This window comes from Helianthus annuus, chromosome 6, assembly GCF_002127325.2.
Source record: "Helianthus annuus cultivar XRQ/B chromosome 6, HanXRQr2.0-SUNRISE, whole genome shotgun sequence".
NCBI lineage: Eukaryota > Viridiplantae > Streptophyta > Magnoliopsida > Asterales > Asteraceae > Helianthus > Helianthus annuus.
Window position 1 is genome coordinate 73,972,143 of NC_035438.2, and position 14,768 is coordinate 73,986,910.

The following is a 14,768-nucleotide window of genomic DNA, read 5'->3' on the forward strand; positions in this document are numbered from 1 at the left end:
CTCGTTAGGATATCATGTAAGGATCACAGGTCATTAAAATCCTGCCCTAACAATGACCTCTTTGCTTGCACTTGTAGCACACCACCTCAGCCTTCCCTTTATCCTTAGATCTAACTTCTTTAGATCTTCCATCCATCCTCCCTCTATCACTCCTCTGGTATCTCTGGCCTCCTCCCCTCAACCTCTGCTCAAATGTTTTGGTGAGCAGTGCTATAGCTTCAGCAAAAGCTGAAAAATCTGATGATGTGTCAGAAATTTCAACACTTTGGTTGTTTGAAGGTTGTGGATCATTGGAAGTTGTTGGTCTTTGTGGGTTTGAGATAAGAGCTAAAGATCCCCCTCTTTGAATGGTTTCTTCAAATATTTCTTCCTCTCTGGGGATCATAAGTCATGAAGACTCATGTTTCCTAGTTCTAAGGTTGAGGACAAAGTCATGGTTAGACTCCTCCATTCTCTAGGTAAAGCATCAAGAAATTTTATGTTTCTTTCATCATTTGACTTGGTTATACCAAATTTCTTTAGCTCGTTTAAAAGTTTTGTAAACCTTTGATATGTATCATTTAACCTTTCATTAGGTAAACTTTTAAACCTTTCATAAGATGAGACATTATTTGTTCTCTTGTTTCTTCTCATCCTTTCTCCTCCTTCACAAAGGTTTTCCAACTGATCCCATATTTCCTTGGCTGATGCACAAGCATCAACTTGTGAAAATATGTTATTGGGGATGGCCATTATTAAGAGTGATTTTGCTCTTTCATCCCCAGCTACATTTTTCTTGTCTTCCTCACTCCAAAGTATTTCACTTTTAGGAGCTCGGGAGGCAGGGATAGCAGGTAGTTGGTCAGTTGCTGGAATTGCTGGTATTTTAGTCATTGGTATATGTGGACCCCTTTCAATGGATTGAAACAGAGCTCGGTCATGACCATTAAGGAAATTGACCATCCTGATTTTCCATTGGGGGTATTCCTCTCTGACCAGAGTCAGAGGTTTGGACATAGAACCAATGTTAAAAGCATTATTCCAGGATTGAAAGCTGGCCATATTTAGAGAAAAGAAGATGAGCGATTGATCGTTTGAAAATAGTTTATTCAATCTGCTCTGATACCAATTGTTGGACCCAGTATGGCCTAAACAACTTCTTTTCACGTAATATGGCAAGTGATTTCAGTAGATGTGATAAAGATGTGTGGAAATGGAAATCAGACTTTCAAGGAACAAGACCCACAAAATTATCAAGTTTATATCACTTTGAAACAAAGTAGTTTAACAAGGTGATTGTAAGATTATTATCTAATACAAATGAATCTTGAATTCTGTGGGTGAGAAGAGCAATGGAGTTTGGGTGTTTGTATGTGAATGCTAAGCTTCAAACTCAATTATCTTCTGCTGGTTGAGCCTTCTACTTATAGAAGGCTGGGTGCATGAATAAACAATAGTTTATTCATGCAATAAGTCCTGCAAAAAGTGGCCATTTGACATATACATTGAATCATTCATTCAAGTTTCCTTTTTCATCGTGAGATCCAATAATGTCAACTTGCTTCGGTAAGTGTGGCAGGATAGAGCCAATTTCAGACAAGTGGGGTATCTCATCAGAATTCTGATGAATCCACTTCATCAGAATTTCTGATGAACAAATCATCAGAGAAATCTTGATGATCAGAATCGTCAGAAACTGATGATATTTCATCAGAAATATCATCAGATTCATCAGAAGTGACCTTTTCTGATAATCCAATTCAGCTCTTGATCAACTTGTAGTTCTTTGAAGTAGATGTTGTGCATTTCAGTTGTCCTATCTGATCTTCTTCTTCTTGTTTTGATCTTCAGGACTGTTATCTCTTCAGAGATTCAGTTGATTGAGATTTTCTTCAATACTTACAAATAAAGTTTCCTAACAATCACTAGGCATGGTTGCGGAATCCTCTCCTATATCCATAGCTACATGATCCTCTATAGCAGGAGCCAAGATATGGATAATGGGAATTTTAATATCCTCTTGAATCTTCAAGGATGATCCAAGGTTGGCCAATGCATCAGCTTCTGCATTTTCTTCTCTGGGTACCTGTGTCAAACTAAAAGAAACAAAAGAGAGTGCTAATTCCTTGACTATCTCTGAATATTTGATTAGTCTTTCACCTTTAACAGCATAGGATCCATTAAAGTGATTGGTAATTAGCAACGAATCTACATGTACCTCAAGATACCTGATCCTCATGTGCTTGGCAATTTGCAAACCAGCTATCAAGACTTCATATTTAGCCTCATTATTAGTAGTTTGAAACTCACAAGCAATGGAGTGGGGTATTATGTCCCCCTGTCGCGATTTTAGTAGTATTCCAAGTCCAGTTCCCTTGATTTTAGAGGCTCCATCTGTGAAGAGTATCCAAGGATCCTTAGTCTCTTCAAGCTGTTGGACTTCTAACTCAGCTTACCTTTGTAAGTCACTACTGAAATCTGCCACAAAGTCAGCAAAGACTTGGGATTTAATGGCAGTTCTTGGCTCATATCTGATATCATAGGCACTAAGCTTCACTGCCCATTTGGCCATCCTTCCTGACATTTCAGGTTTCCTGAGAACATTCTTAATTGGGAAATTAGTTCTAACAATAATGGCATGAGTTTCAAAATAATGTCTTAGTAGATGCCATAATCAAAGCAAGGATAAGTTTTTCTAAATGTGAATACCTGGATTCAGCATCAAGCAAACTCTTACTTACATAATATACAGGATGTTGTGTACCTTCGTGATCCTTAACAAGGACTGCACTTACTGCTTTAGAAGAGACTGCCAAATATAAGGATAATATATCCCCTTTTTCTGGTTTCCTCAAAGCAGGAGCTGAGGATAGGTAATCCTTAAGGGCTTTGAGAGCATTCTCATGCTTTTCAGTCCACTCAAATTTCTTGTTCTTTCTCAAAATGTCATAGAATTCCTTGCACTTTTCTGATGACTTTGATATGAACCTGTTCAAGGCCGCAATCCTCCCTGTCATCCTTTGCACATCCTTAGCATTGGTAGGAGATTTTATATTCACAATTGCCTTGATTTGCTCTGGACTTGCTTCAATGCCTCTTTTTGTCACCATATAGCCTAAGAATTTGCGTGCTTTAACACCAAAATGACACTTGGAAGGATTCAACTTCATATTGAATTTATCAAGGATATTGAATGCTTCCTCCAAATCTCATAGGTGATCCTCAGCTTTTTTGGACTTAACCACCATGTCATCTATATAGAATTCCATAGTGTGTCCAATTTGTTCATTAAACATCATATTGACTAGCCTTTGATAAGTAGCACCTGCATTTCTTAGTCCAAATGGCATAGCAATATAACAGTATATACCAGTTGGGGTCATAAAGGCTGTATCCTCTTGATCAGATGGTTCAATCTGAATTTGCTGAAATCCAGATGAAGCATCCATAAAAGTCAACAACTCATGACCCGCAGTAGCATCCACCATGGAGTCAATGTGGGGTAATGGGAAAGGATCCTTGGGACATGGCTTGTTTAAATCAGTAAAATCGACACATACCCTCCACTTTCCATTTTTCTTTTGAACAACAACCACATTGGCTAACCACCTTGGATACTTAACCTCCCTTATCATACCTGCTCTGAGCAGCTTATCTACCTACTCCTGGATAATGGCATTCCTCTCAGGTGCAAACTTTCTCCTCTTTTGATGTATGGGTTTGAATGACCTGGCAATGCCAAGCTTATGAGTAATTATATCTTTAGAGATACCTGTCATGTCTTCATGCTTCCAGGCAAAGGTAGTTTTTCTCTTCTTGAGGAAGGATATTAAATCCTGTTCAATGCTGTTGAGGATCCCTGATCCTATGAAGATCTTAGATTCAGGATCCTGAGGATCCATAAGGATACCTTTCACATCTTGTTCTCTTGCCTCCAGGACATCACTTGGAGGATGCTTTAATTGCTATTGCTCCCTGGGTCTTGAGGATGGTTTCATCGATGAAGTATAGCAATTCTTTGCTTCTTGTTGATCACTTTCAATCTTTCCCACACCCCATGGACTGGGAAGCTTCACGCATTGATGATATGTAGACGGGACTGCCTTCATGTCATGTATCCATGGCCTGCCAAGGATAACATTGCAACAGGATAAGCAATCTATAACACAAAATTTTTGATAAGAATGAAGTCATTCTATGTAGATGGGAAGTTTAATGTCCCCCAATGTGTTCTTGGTTTCTCCACTGAATCCCACAAGAACCAAGGATCTTGGGACAATATCTGATTCAGGGATGTTCATCTTCTTGAGGACATCAAGATGAATGATGTTTACTGAGCTTCCTCCATCTATCAGGATCCTGCGAACAAAATTATTAGATATAAACAAAGTAATAACAAGACCATCATGATGAGGATCTTGAACATCGACACGATCATCCTCATCAAAAGTTATAACTTTTTCCTGTGTAACAGTAGAGGTTCGGATGGGTCTATCTCCATTATCCATCTTGGTTTCCTTAGCATGCCTCTTGGCTGCTGAAAAGGAAGTGCCACATATGTCTGATCCTCTAGATATGAAGTTGATAATTTGTGCATCAGCAGGGGGAGCAGGAGCTCTTTCTGGAACCTTTTCAGGATCCTAGATCCTTGACTTCTTTCTTCCCAACAGCTCCTTCAAGTGCCCTTTGCTTAACAAGTAACCAATCTCTTTTCTAAGTGCAATACATTCTTCAGTGAGATGGCCGAAATCTTCTTGAGATGCACACCATTTAGATTTGTCCTTTGTTGCAGCTAGCTTATCACTTTTCCTGGGCCATCTTGCTTTTTCACCTAAGTTCTGCATTGCAAGGATCAGTTCATTGTTATCAATAGAAAAACAATATTCAGAAATGGGAGGATAATCCTCATCACCCTCTTCCTGTTCTACTGCATGCATGTTCTGATTATCAGACTTGTTGTAAGACTTTGACTTGTTATTCGTGAAGTAGGATCCTTGCTTCTCCTGCTTCGAGGATCCTGCCAGTCTTTCCTGGAACCTTTTATCATCCTCTAGTCGGATGAATCTAAGGGCCCTGGTCCTCACTTCATCAAGGTTCCTGCAGGGGGTCATGACAAGATCATCATAGAACAATGAATCTCTAAGTAAACCCATTTTGAAGGCTTCTACCGCCGTAGCAATATCCAAATTAGGAATATCTAAGGATTCTTTACTAAACTTAGTGATATAATCTCTAAGTGATTCATTTTGACCTTGTGTTACCCTATATAGATCACTAGTTAAACGTTCAAATTTTCTGCTACATGAGAATTGACTATTAAACAGATTAACTAGATTAGAAAATGAAGTAATAGAGTAAGGGGGAAGACTTAGCAGCCATTTAAGAGTTGATCCTGTTAGTGTGGATCCGAAACCCTTGCATAGACATGCTTCTTTAAACCTCTCAGGAATTGGATTGATCTCCATCCTTTCTCTATATTGAGCTACATGCTCTTCTGGATCCGTTGAACCATCATATAGCTTCATGGTTGGTATCTGAAACCTCTTTGAAATTTCTACATCACAAATAGGTGGTGCAAAACGAGATATCTTGTTGCTTCCATATGGGATTTCAGGAATGGGTTTAACCACTCCTGGTACGCTGGATATCATATCCTTCAGTTTTTGTAATTCCCTAGCCATAGCTTGGTTGATACATGTATCCTGCACTGAGCCATGGTTAGCATTGTAAAAGTTATTCAAAGCGTTACCTCCTGAAGGGTTTAAATTTGGAATTCCAGATGTGAATCCATATTGACGGGATTCTGGTATAACCGAGGGACCAGAGGAAGCAATGGTCTGCATTGGTATGAAGTCTCCTAGATGAACATTTGAACTTCCGGGTTGTACACTCCTTAAGAATCCTTGATCCTGAAAGATGTTGGATCCTTGATGTGCTGTAACTGGGGTCTTGGAGGATAATCTATGGATCCGAAAACCTGAGATGAGGATCCTTGAACCTGAGAGGATCCCTGAACCTGAGAGGAGGATCCTTGAATTGACTGCGTCCCCATGTATCCTCCTGAACTGGTGAAGGATCCCTGATGCTGGAAGAAGGATCCCTGAGGCTGAAAAGAGGATCCTGAAGGTTGAAAGTAGGATCCTAGAGCGTGAGTCATTGCCGATGATCCAAAACGCATTCCTGTTGATCCACCCTGGTATTGGACATCTGGAGCTGCAGATTGCTGGGCAGTTATGGCTGGAGTGTCGAAATTCAGCGATCTAGGCACCAATGGAGAGTGATCCTCCGCTGATCTCTTCAATTTCTTGATGTCATCAATCTCTCGAAGGATCATGTCATTGGTTTTGTCATGCTGTTGTATGTGATCCCTCAACTGCAAAATCAAAGTAAAAAGATCACTGTTAGTAGGGTTAGAAGAAACAGCAGAAGTTGGTGGGTTTGAGAAAACGGGGGTTGGTTTCTTCGCAGCATTTTCAGCATTCTTCTGTGATCCAAAAGGTGGTGGAGGCAAAGGTGGAATGCCCTGTGAAGAAGTGACTGCCGGCATGGAACTTGAAGTGTTCTTTGCTAAAGAAGCCATGTAGTTGAAGGTAATGGACCGCAATGATCGCAATGAACAAAATTTCTCAGAGATGAAGCACCAATTGCCCCACGGTGGGCGCCAAACTGTTTTGGTCAAAAATCAGACTAGGATAATGCAAGCAAATCTTATTTTGTGAGGTGTGATGCTTGAATTATATTGCAATTATATGAACAACTTGTGAATGAAATGAACAAGAGACACAAAGATTTATACGAGGAAAAAGCTCTTGATAAAGAGATGATCCCCGGCATAAAAAACCTCAGGTTATGGAAACTACCGATGACCAACTCTATTGAACAAATAAAGGTTACAAATCAGGATGATAACAACCTTGTTACAAGGATCACTAGTGTGCAATATGTGTATAATCGCCAAAATGTTGTCGAGAGCTTTCAAGAGTGTGTGTTGCTAATTGTTCTCACTATCAAGCTGTTATCCCCTTTAAAAATAGAAATAAACTATGTAACAAACATCCCGCAAATTGTGCTAGCCCTCCACGACTTCCAAAACGGTCACCCAAGCTAAACACGTGCAGAATATGGGAGCATATTCCCCTGGAATCTCGGCAAGACTTAGTCCCACTCGTTCATTCTGCAAAACAAGTTCAAATATAATGGAAACCACCGTTAGTGTTAGGATAATATTGAGGATCCTGGATCCTTAAACCTGCAACGTCTTCTGAAGATCCTTAATTCGAACATAACTGAGGATCCGTGATCCTGGCTGCACTTGAGGATCCGTGATCCTTAAGTTTAGAAAATCTATCCCTAACAGTTGTCTTATATACACTTTACATCTAGAATGAACCAAATTCTATCTTAGTGACATATGCTAAATTGACCAACATATGATTAGTAAAGACTTATAATTTTGTTAACCATATATGTTAGTCTGTTACAATTTTTCATCCATAAATCCATACACAAAAATCTCCCTTATATGTTGACAAAAAATCGGCTAGAAGCAATATTCAAACGGAAATATTGGGGGTTCCTGCAAGCGGGTATAGTTGATACACCATGAGTTTTCGTATATTCAAGCGCAAAATATAATTGTATGTTGTGATTTAGTTCCGACATGCTTCATCAATGTTTTATGTTACCTTTTCATTCTAAAATTTTGTTTGGTGCTTTAATATTTGGTTCAGAAGGTATCTATCTGGTGACCCTTAGACGTGAAGCCTAAGTTTGGAAAGGCCTAGAACAAAAATGATGATCTACATGGGTTTCAATGCCAGTAGAAATTATATGTTTCTGTTAAGCCACCCGTAAAACTCACAGGATCTTAGAATAATAAACTTTTATAAAATATGATTTTTTGTTTTCTAATAGAGTTCTTTGATGGCATGACAAAGTTCCTTCAAACCCAACACCGATGACAAAGATTTAGTGCTCTTTGAACCATCTTATACCTAATTTTCCTTCTCCCCTTGGTTTATTTTTTTTAACGGCAAAGGTTATTTCTATCCAAGTCTACACCAATTATTTAAATTTATTCCCTTATCCATGTTTGAACTTAGGACCTCGCTTCTAAGAGACATGTTTTTTTTTTTTTTTTGAAAAGGAAAATTTTATAAAAACAGCCGGCCTGACTCAAAAAAGCAGGACCGCGCTACCCAAAATTACAACATGTATAAGGGAGACTTACCCCATTCGACCCAATCTAGATCTTTGAACTTTGACCTATTCTTGAACCAAAAAAAACTATAAGTTTTAACCATACCAACAATCTCCAGCCCATCACCTTTACCACTCCTAAACAACTTCTCGTTCCGAGCCTTCCAAATGAACCAACAAGTTGCAATAATAATACCCCGAATGATATCCTTACCGAGGGCACCTCCATCCGAGCTCAAGTGTAAATCCATAAGATCTTTAAAGCAAAAAGCAAAAATCGGAGGACTGTTAATCCACGAACTGATTCCGCTCCAGACCCTCAAAGCAACGTTGCAGCCAGTAAATAAGTGATCCACCGACTCCCGAACTTCCTGACAAAAAACGCAATCATCCGACCCTGAAATGATGTTTCTTCGAACCAAAGCCTGTCTAGTAGGAAGGAGATCAAGACCCACTCGCCAAGCAAACAGTTTACACTTGGATGGCAGCCACTTACAACCTTTCACCAAACAAACCGTATCCGGGTCCTGCTGAACCGAGCACAGATCCTTGAAGGATCTTAACGAAAACCGCCCCGAGGCGTCTGCTTCCTATTTCCATTTGTCTTTAACCGCTGACAAGCCTGCCCCCGAAAGCATTGATTCACACTCCACTAGTTCATCTAACTCTGAGACTGTAGACGGGCTTCTACTCCAGTTCCACAACATCGACACACCCCCTCCCCCCTCAACCTGCAACCGCTGATTCACCACATAACCCTTATGTCTCTCAATTGCAAAAAGTCTCGGCCATTTGAACATAAATGGGGTGTCCCCTTTCCACCGGTCGATCCAAAATCTAATGGAACTCCCATTACCAATCACCCCAGAAATATACTCGGGAAACCTTTTTCCATTCAACAATAATTTAGCTTCTACTCTAACGATGTTGAGCCACACCCCGGTGAGACCTCTCTTCGCAGGAATGAAGGACCATCTTCTACTACAGCCATGAATAGCCGAAACAACTCTTCTCCAAAGACTATTATCCTCGGACAAAAACCTCCACACCCACTTGGCCAGAAGGGCCTCATTAACTACTTTTAACCTGCTAATACCAAGACCGCCACACTTTTTAGGTTTGGAAACCACCTCCCAAGCTACCCAATGAGTTTTTTAACGCTATCCGAACCTCCCCACAGAAAGCGTCTCATCATCGCTTCTAATTTATCCAAGACTTTAACAGGGGCTTTAAAAATAGAAAGGAAATAGATAGGAAGACTCTCCAAAACCGATTTCACCAAAACAACCCTCCCCCCATAGAAAGAGTATGGGCTTTCCAAGACGCTAGACGCTTACTAAACAAAGTCACCACAGGATCCCAATTGGAGACCCTGTTCATATTAGCACCCAGAGGAATACCCAAATATGAAAATGGTATGTCACCTTTAATACATCCCAACAACTCCGCCATGCTAGAAATATCACTATCTTCCACACCAACTCCCATAAGACACGATTTATGCAAATTAATTTTGAGGCCCGAGCAGACATAAAAGATTCTTAGAATCCTGGCCACTACCAAAATATTTTCTACATCCCATTCTCCTATAATTAAAGCGTCGTCAGCATAAAACAGATGCGACATGGATGGACCCCCATTTGGCAGATTAACCCCCTTGAAACTCCCAGCATCACAAGCCTTGGACAATAATCTAGAAAGATCCTCCATCACAATAAGAAAGAGGAAAGGGGATAACGGGTCCCCTTGCCTCAATCCTTTTTGGCACTGAAACTCGAAAGTTGGAGACCCATTAGCCACAACAGAAGATCTAGCAGACGAAAGAATCCCTTTGACCCATTTGCACCATTCCTGAGAGAAACCCAATTGAGACATAACCCCTAATAAAAAAACCCCAGTTGACATTGTCATACGCTTTCTCGAAATCAATCTTGAAAATGAAGGCTTTCTTCCCCGATTTTTTCAACCAGGACCATATCTCACTTAAAATTAAAGGACTATCCAGAATAAACCTCCCTTGGACAAAGGCCGATTGAGTATCTGAGATGACTTTGCCGATAAAATTCTTCAACCGAGACGCTAACACTTTCGAAATAACTTTGCTAATGATCCCAATCAAATTAATGGGCCTATAATCCCTAAGGCTTACCGGATCTTTCTTTTTGGGAATGAGGGTTATAAAGGATGAACTACACCACTTGTCTATGGAACCTGTTTCGTGAAAGTGAAACATAATGTCTTTAAGATCTTCTTCAAAAAATCTCCAAAAAAATCTTAGAAACTTAAAGTTGAAACCATCCGGACCAGGAGCTTTGTCAACCCCACAGTCAAACACCGCCTCTTTAATCTCTTTCACCGAGAATTGAGCCGACAGAGCTAACGCATCCTCTCCGGATAAAATATTCCCCCTATAATAATTTCCGACCGGCATCTCGCTAACCCTCTCCGAGAAATGAGACCTGAAAAAACTGAGCACTTCTTTCTTTATGAGTTTGGGCTTATCTACCCACTTACCATCAATAACCAGACCAGGAATACCGTTAGAACAATTTTCTATTATTGATCAATCTATGAAAGAATGCCGAATTTTCATCCTCGTCAACGGCCCACCGACACCTGGACCTTTGCTTCAAATCCATATTCTCCTGACGCACCAACTCGCAAATATTCTTAAAACATTCAGCTTTAATCCAGACCTCCTCCTCTGTCAAATCCCTAATCTCGCCATACATATCAATCCGATCCATTTCCTCTTTGTTTCTGTTAAAATCCTCCTTTTCTCTGGGGCCTGTAACTTTTCTCCATTCCTTTATTTTATCTCTAATATGTTTAAATTTATTAGTAAGCTTGACATCTGGCCGACACCCAACGTTCTCGAAAGACTCAACTGCATTCTCGACAACATTCACCAACCCCTCTTTTTCAAACCACGAATTAAAAAACCTAAACGGGATGGCGCCGAAATTCTTACTATCCACAACTAACAGTAACGGGCAATGATCAGAAAACAGTCTAGGAAGAGCTCTTAAGCAAGCATTAGGCCAAGTGTTGAAAAACTCCCTAGAAACAAAAACCCGATCGATCTTACTCAGTTTATTGGAATTAGGAGCAATGAAAGTAAACCTTCGGTCCCTCATATAGTACTCCACCAACTCCGCCGAATCAATAAAACCATTAAAAGCAGAAGCACACGAACTGTTAAAAACAGAATTTTTCCTCTCTTCCGGGAATCTAACCGCATTAAAATCACCCAAAAGAACCCACATATCGTTTACCGACCCCATAACCTCAAGAATCGAATCCCAAACCACTTTTTTATCTGATACCCGATGAGGAGCGTACACATTAATGATGTTAAGGGTCTTGTTACAACCCACCAAACGGCCTCGAATGACAACAAAGTGCCTATGTTTCAACACACCCAAAGACATAAAAACAGAAGGATCCCATAAGCAGGTCAAACCCCCAGATCTGCCCGCCGCCCCCACATAATCCATCAAGAAATCCTTACTACCCCAAAAAAATGAAGCGCGATCCTGACTGACCTCTTCTATCTGTGTCTCCTGAATGGCGATGAAATTAACCCTGTGCTCCTTTCTCAGATTCTAAGAGACATGTGCCTCTACCAAAGAGGGCTACCCCACATTAGCATTCTCCACGCAGTTTATATCTCGTCTAATTATATGTTTTAGATATTCTTAGACGCTATAAAATTTGAAAAATAATAAAAATCTGAAAATCTTTTGGTATATAAATCTTGATTGTTTTTATATTGCAATATCAAATAAGAAACAAGACATTCAGTCCAATGACAGCCTCAACAAAGGAAATTATATCCCAATTTTGACTTTTCCAAGTCGAATATACACATTCAGACTCATTTTTAGTGAATCCCACGTCAAATAGAGTACTTACGTGTACTCCCATAGTTCCATTCATATCTTATCCAAAACAAATTGAATGCTTACGTGGACTTCCAGTTCATACCCTATGTAAAATTCCAGCTGTGCAAATTTCCAGCTACTATCTTTGACTTCAGTTATCATCAGTTTTGACTTTACAATATTTGTCACAATTGTTTCCATATTTCGCAATTTATATGGTCTCCATACAAAGTCAAAGTTGCCAAAGAAGGCTAAAACTATTTTTGATCATCTATTTTCCTGGTTGAGATTAAATTGTATAGAATAAGAATGTGGAAGGGTATGTTTGGATATCCTCTCTTGTTGACTTATTAAACGAGTCGAGTGGCTTGCGAGCTGCTCGAGATCGGCTCGAAATGAGCCATGCCTTATCGAATCTGAGCCGAGCTTGCGCCTAAAATAAAACTCGTTTATTTATCGAGCCCGAGCTCAAGCCTGGCATGTGAAGCTCGTCAGGCTCGTTGAGCCTTACAGAGCCTTAGTATAATATTAGTTTTTTTTATTAATATTTACTAACGCTTACCCCTTGTTTAAAGTTGTTTATCAAAGAAGCCGAGTTGAGCTTATTTAAACTTGTTTACGAGTGAAGCCCAAACCTAAAAATAAGCATGTTTAGTAAACGAACTCGAGCCCGAACTTCACTTATCGAGCTCGCGAGCCTAAACAAGTCCATTATTAATATTATTTGTATTTAATATATTAATTGGTTGATTATAAATGAACCGTGCTCGAGCTTGAGAAACTACCAATGAGCCAAGCTCAAGCTCTCATAAGTTAATCGAGCTTGAGCTCAAGATTGGTCGCGCTCGGGCTCGACTCGATTTGTTTGCATTCCTAGGTGTAAATTACTTTTTTATATGATATTAAGTTATAGACTCGTACTACCACAAGGTTGTACAATAGAAACGATATAATTATATAATATGTAAAAATTTCGTATAACTAACATATATTTTTATTATCATATGACACTTCACACAACTAACTTAAAATTTATTACAAAAACGACATATGTTAATTAGTAACACTGAAACGTCATAATAGCTTGTGTATTACATAGATTGAATACTATAATGTCACAAAACTAACTTAAATTATCTCTAAATAAATTAGAGGAAGTTCTACCATAAATATATATATATATATATATATATATATATATATATATATATATATATATATATATATATATATATGTATATATGTATATATATATAGAGTAGGACTTGGGTAGAAAGCCTTATTTTCCTAAAAAGTCTAGGAAGTAATCAGAACGTGACATGTGGCATTGAAGGATTTTAACTAAAAGGGCAATTGTGTAATTTGACATTTTATTTTAATTTTGGAATTTATATCTCATTACCTAACTATGCACGATTTTATGGTAACTGATTCTCCATGATTTGCGAATTACTACCAGATGTAAATATCTATCAAATTCTCATTCGTTCCTTCACAATCTTGATCAACTTTATTCATAAATCATTTTTTACGTGAGAGATAGTTATGGCTTCAAACACAATTCTTGATTTTGGATATGGCAAATACACTTCTTTTTCTGTTTACTATTATCTGGTCTGTATCGATTTTTAATTATGTCTGGAAACCACCAAAATGTTCTTGACGTTGTGTTTTAACAGCAAGCAGATTCATACAGTTGTGTTTTAGCATTCAGATTCATACAGTTGTGTTTTAAGAGCAAGCATATTCATACAGTTGTGTTTTAACATTGAGATTCATATAGTTGTGTCTTAACAGCAAGCAGATTCATACAGTTGTGTTTTAACAGCAAGCAGATTCATACAGTTGTGTTTTAGCATTCAGATTCATACAGTTGTGTTTTAACAGCAAGCGGATTCATACAGTTGTGTTTTAGCATTCAGATTTATACAGTTGTGTTTTAACAGCAAGCAGATTCATACGCTGTGTTTTACCATCCATGCTGGTAATGCTGGAGAATTTCTTAACGCTGTGTTTTAACAGCAAGCAGATTAATACGATGTGTTTTCTTGATGTGTTTCTTCATGAAGGATAGAAGGAAGAGAGAGAGAGAGAGAAAGGGAGAGAGAGAGAGAGAGAGAGAGTGAAAAAAAAATCGCAAGAAATGTGGGGTGGTTATGGAATAACAATTATTTCCATATTTAAAACAAGCTAAATGACATATCTACCCCTGATTAATTAAATAATCCTATTTTTAAGAAACACATATTACCAAAATGCCACCAAGATGATCTCAACCATTAAACACACCCATTGGATGGCCCAGATCGCTTCCTAGACTTTTTAGGAAAAACACACTTTCCGTAGGATCCCCACTCTATATATATATATATATATATATATATATATATATATATATATATATATATATATATATATTAGAGTAAGTTACAGTTTCAGTCCCTGAGGTTAACACCCGCTCATAGGTTCAGTCCCTATTTTGAAAAAATCAACACTCCAGTCCCTGACGTATTCAAATGCTCACAATTAAAACCCTGGCACTAATTGGCCATTAGTATTTCTGTGAAAAGACTAAAATACCCCCAAAACTTTACTTACAGTTTCAGTCCCTACAGTATGATTTCTTAATTTCCCTCCATTGTCAAACGTTTTTCCTAATCTAGAAACAAACCACTTGTAACCAGAAAATTAAACAACAATATCAAG

The 14,768-nt window shown here is 38.7% G+C and overlaps 1 protein-coding gene across 1 annotated transcript; it reads right to left on the reverse strand.

Annotated features, from left to right (window-relative positions):
- Nucleotides 1-10,718: 10,718 nt before the first annotated feature.
- LOC110944915 lies at nucleotides 10,719-11,675 on the reverse strand. Its single transcript, XM_022186558.1, has one exon. It carries the CDS (start codon nucleotides 11,673-11,675, stop codon nucleotides 10,719-10,721), a length of 957 nt encoding a protein of 318 aa, XP_022042250.1.
- Nucleotides 11,676-14,768: the final 3,093 nt, after the last annotated feature.

Coding starts and splice junctions, on each gene's coding strand:
- LOC110944915 (XM_022186558.1), bottom strand. CDS start 11,675: ATGGATTATGTGGGGGCGGCGGGCAGATCTGGGGGTTTGACCTGCTTA.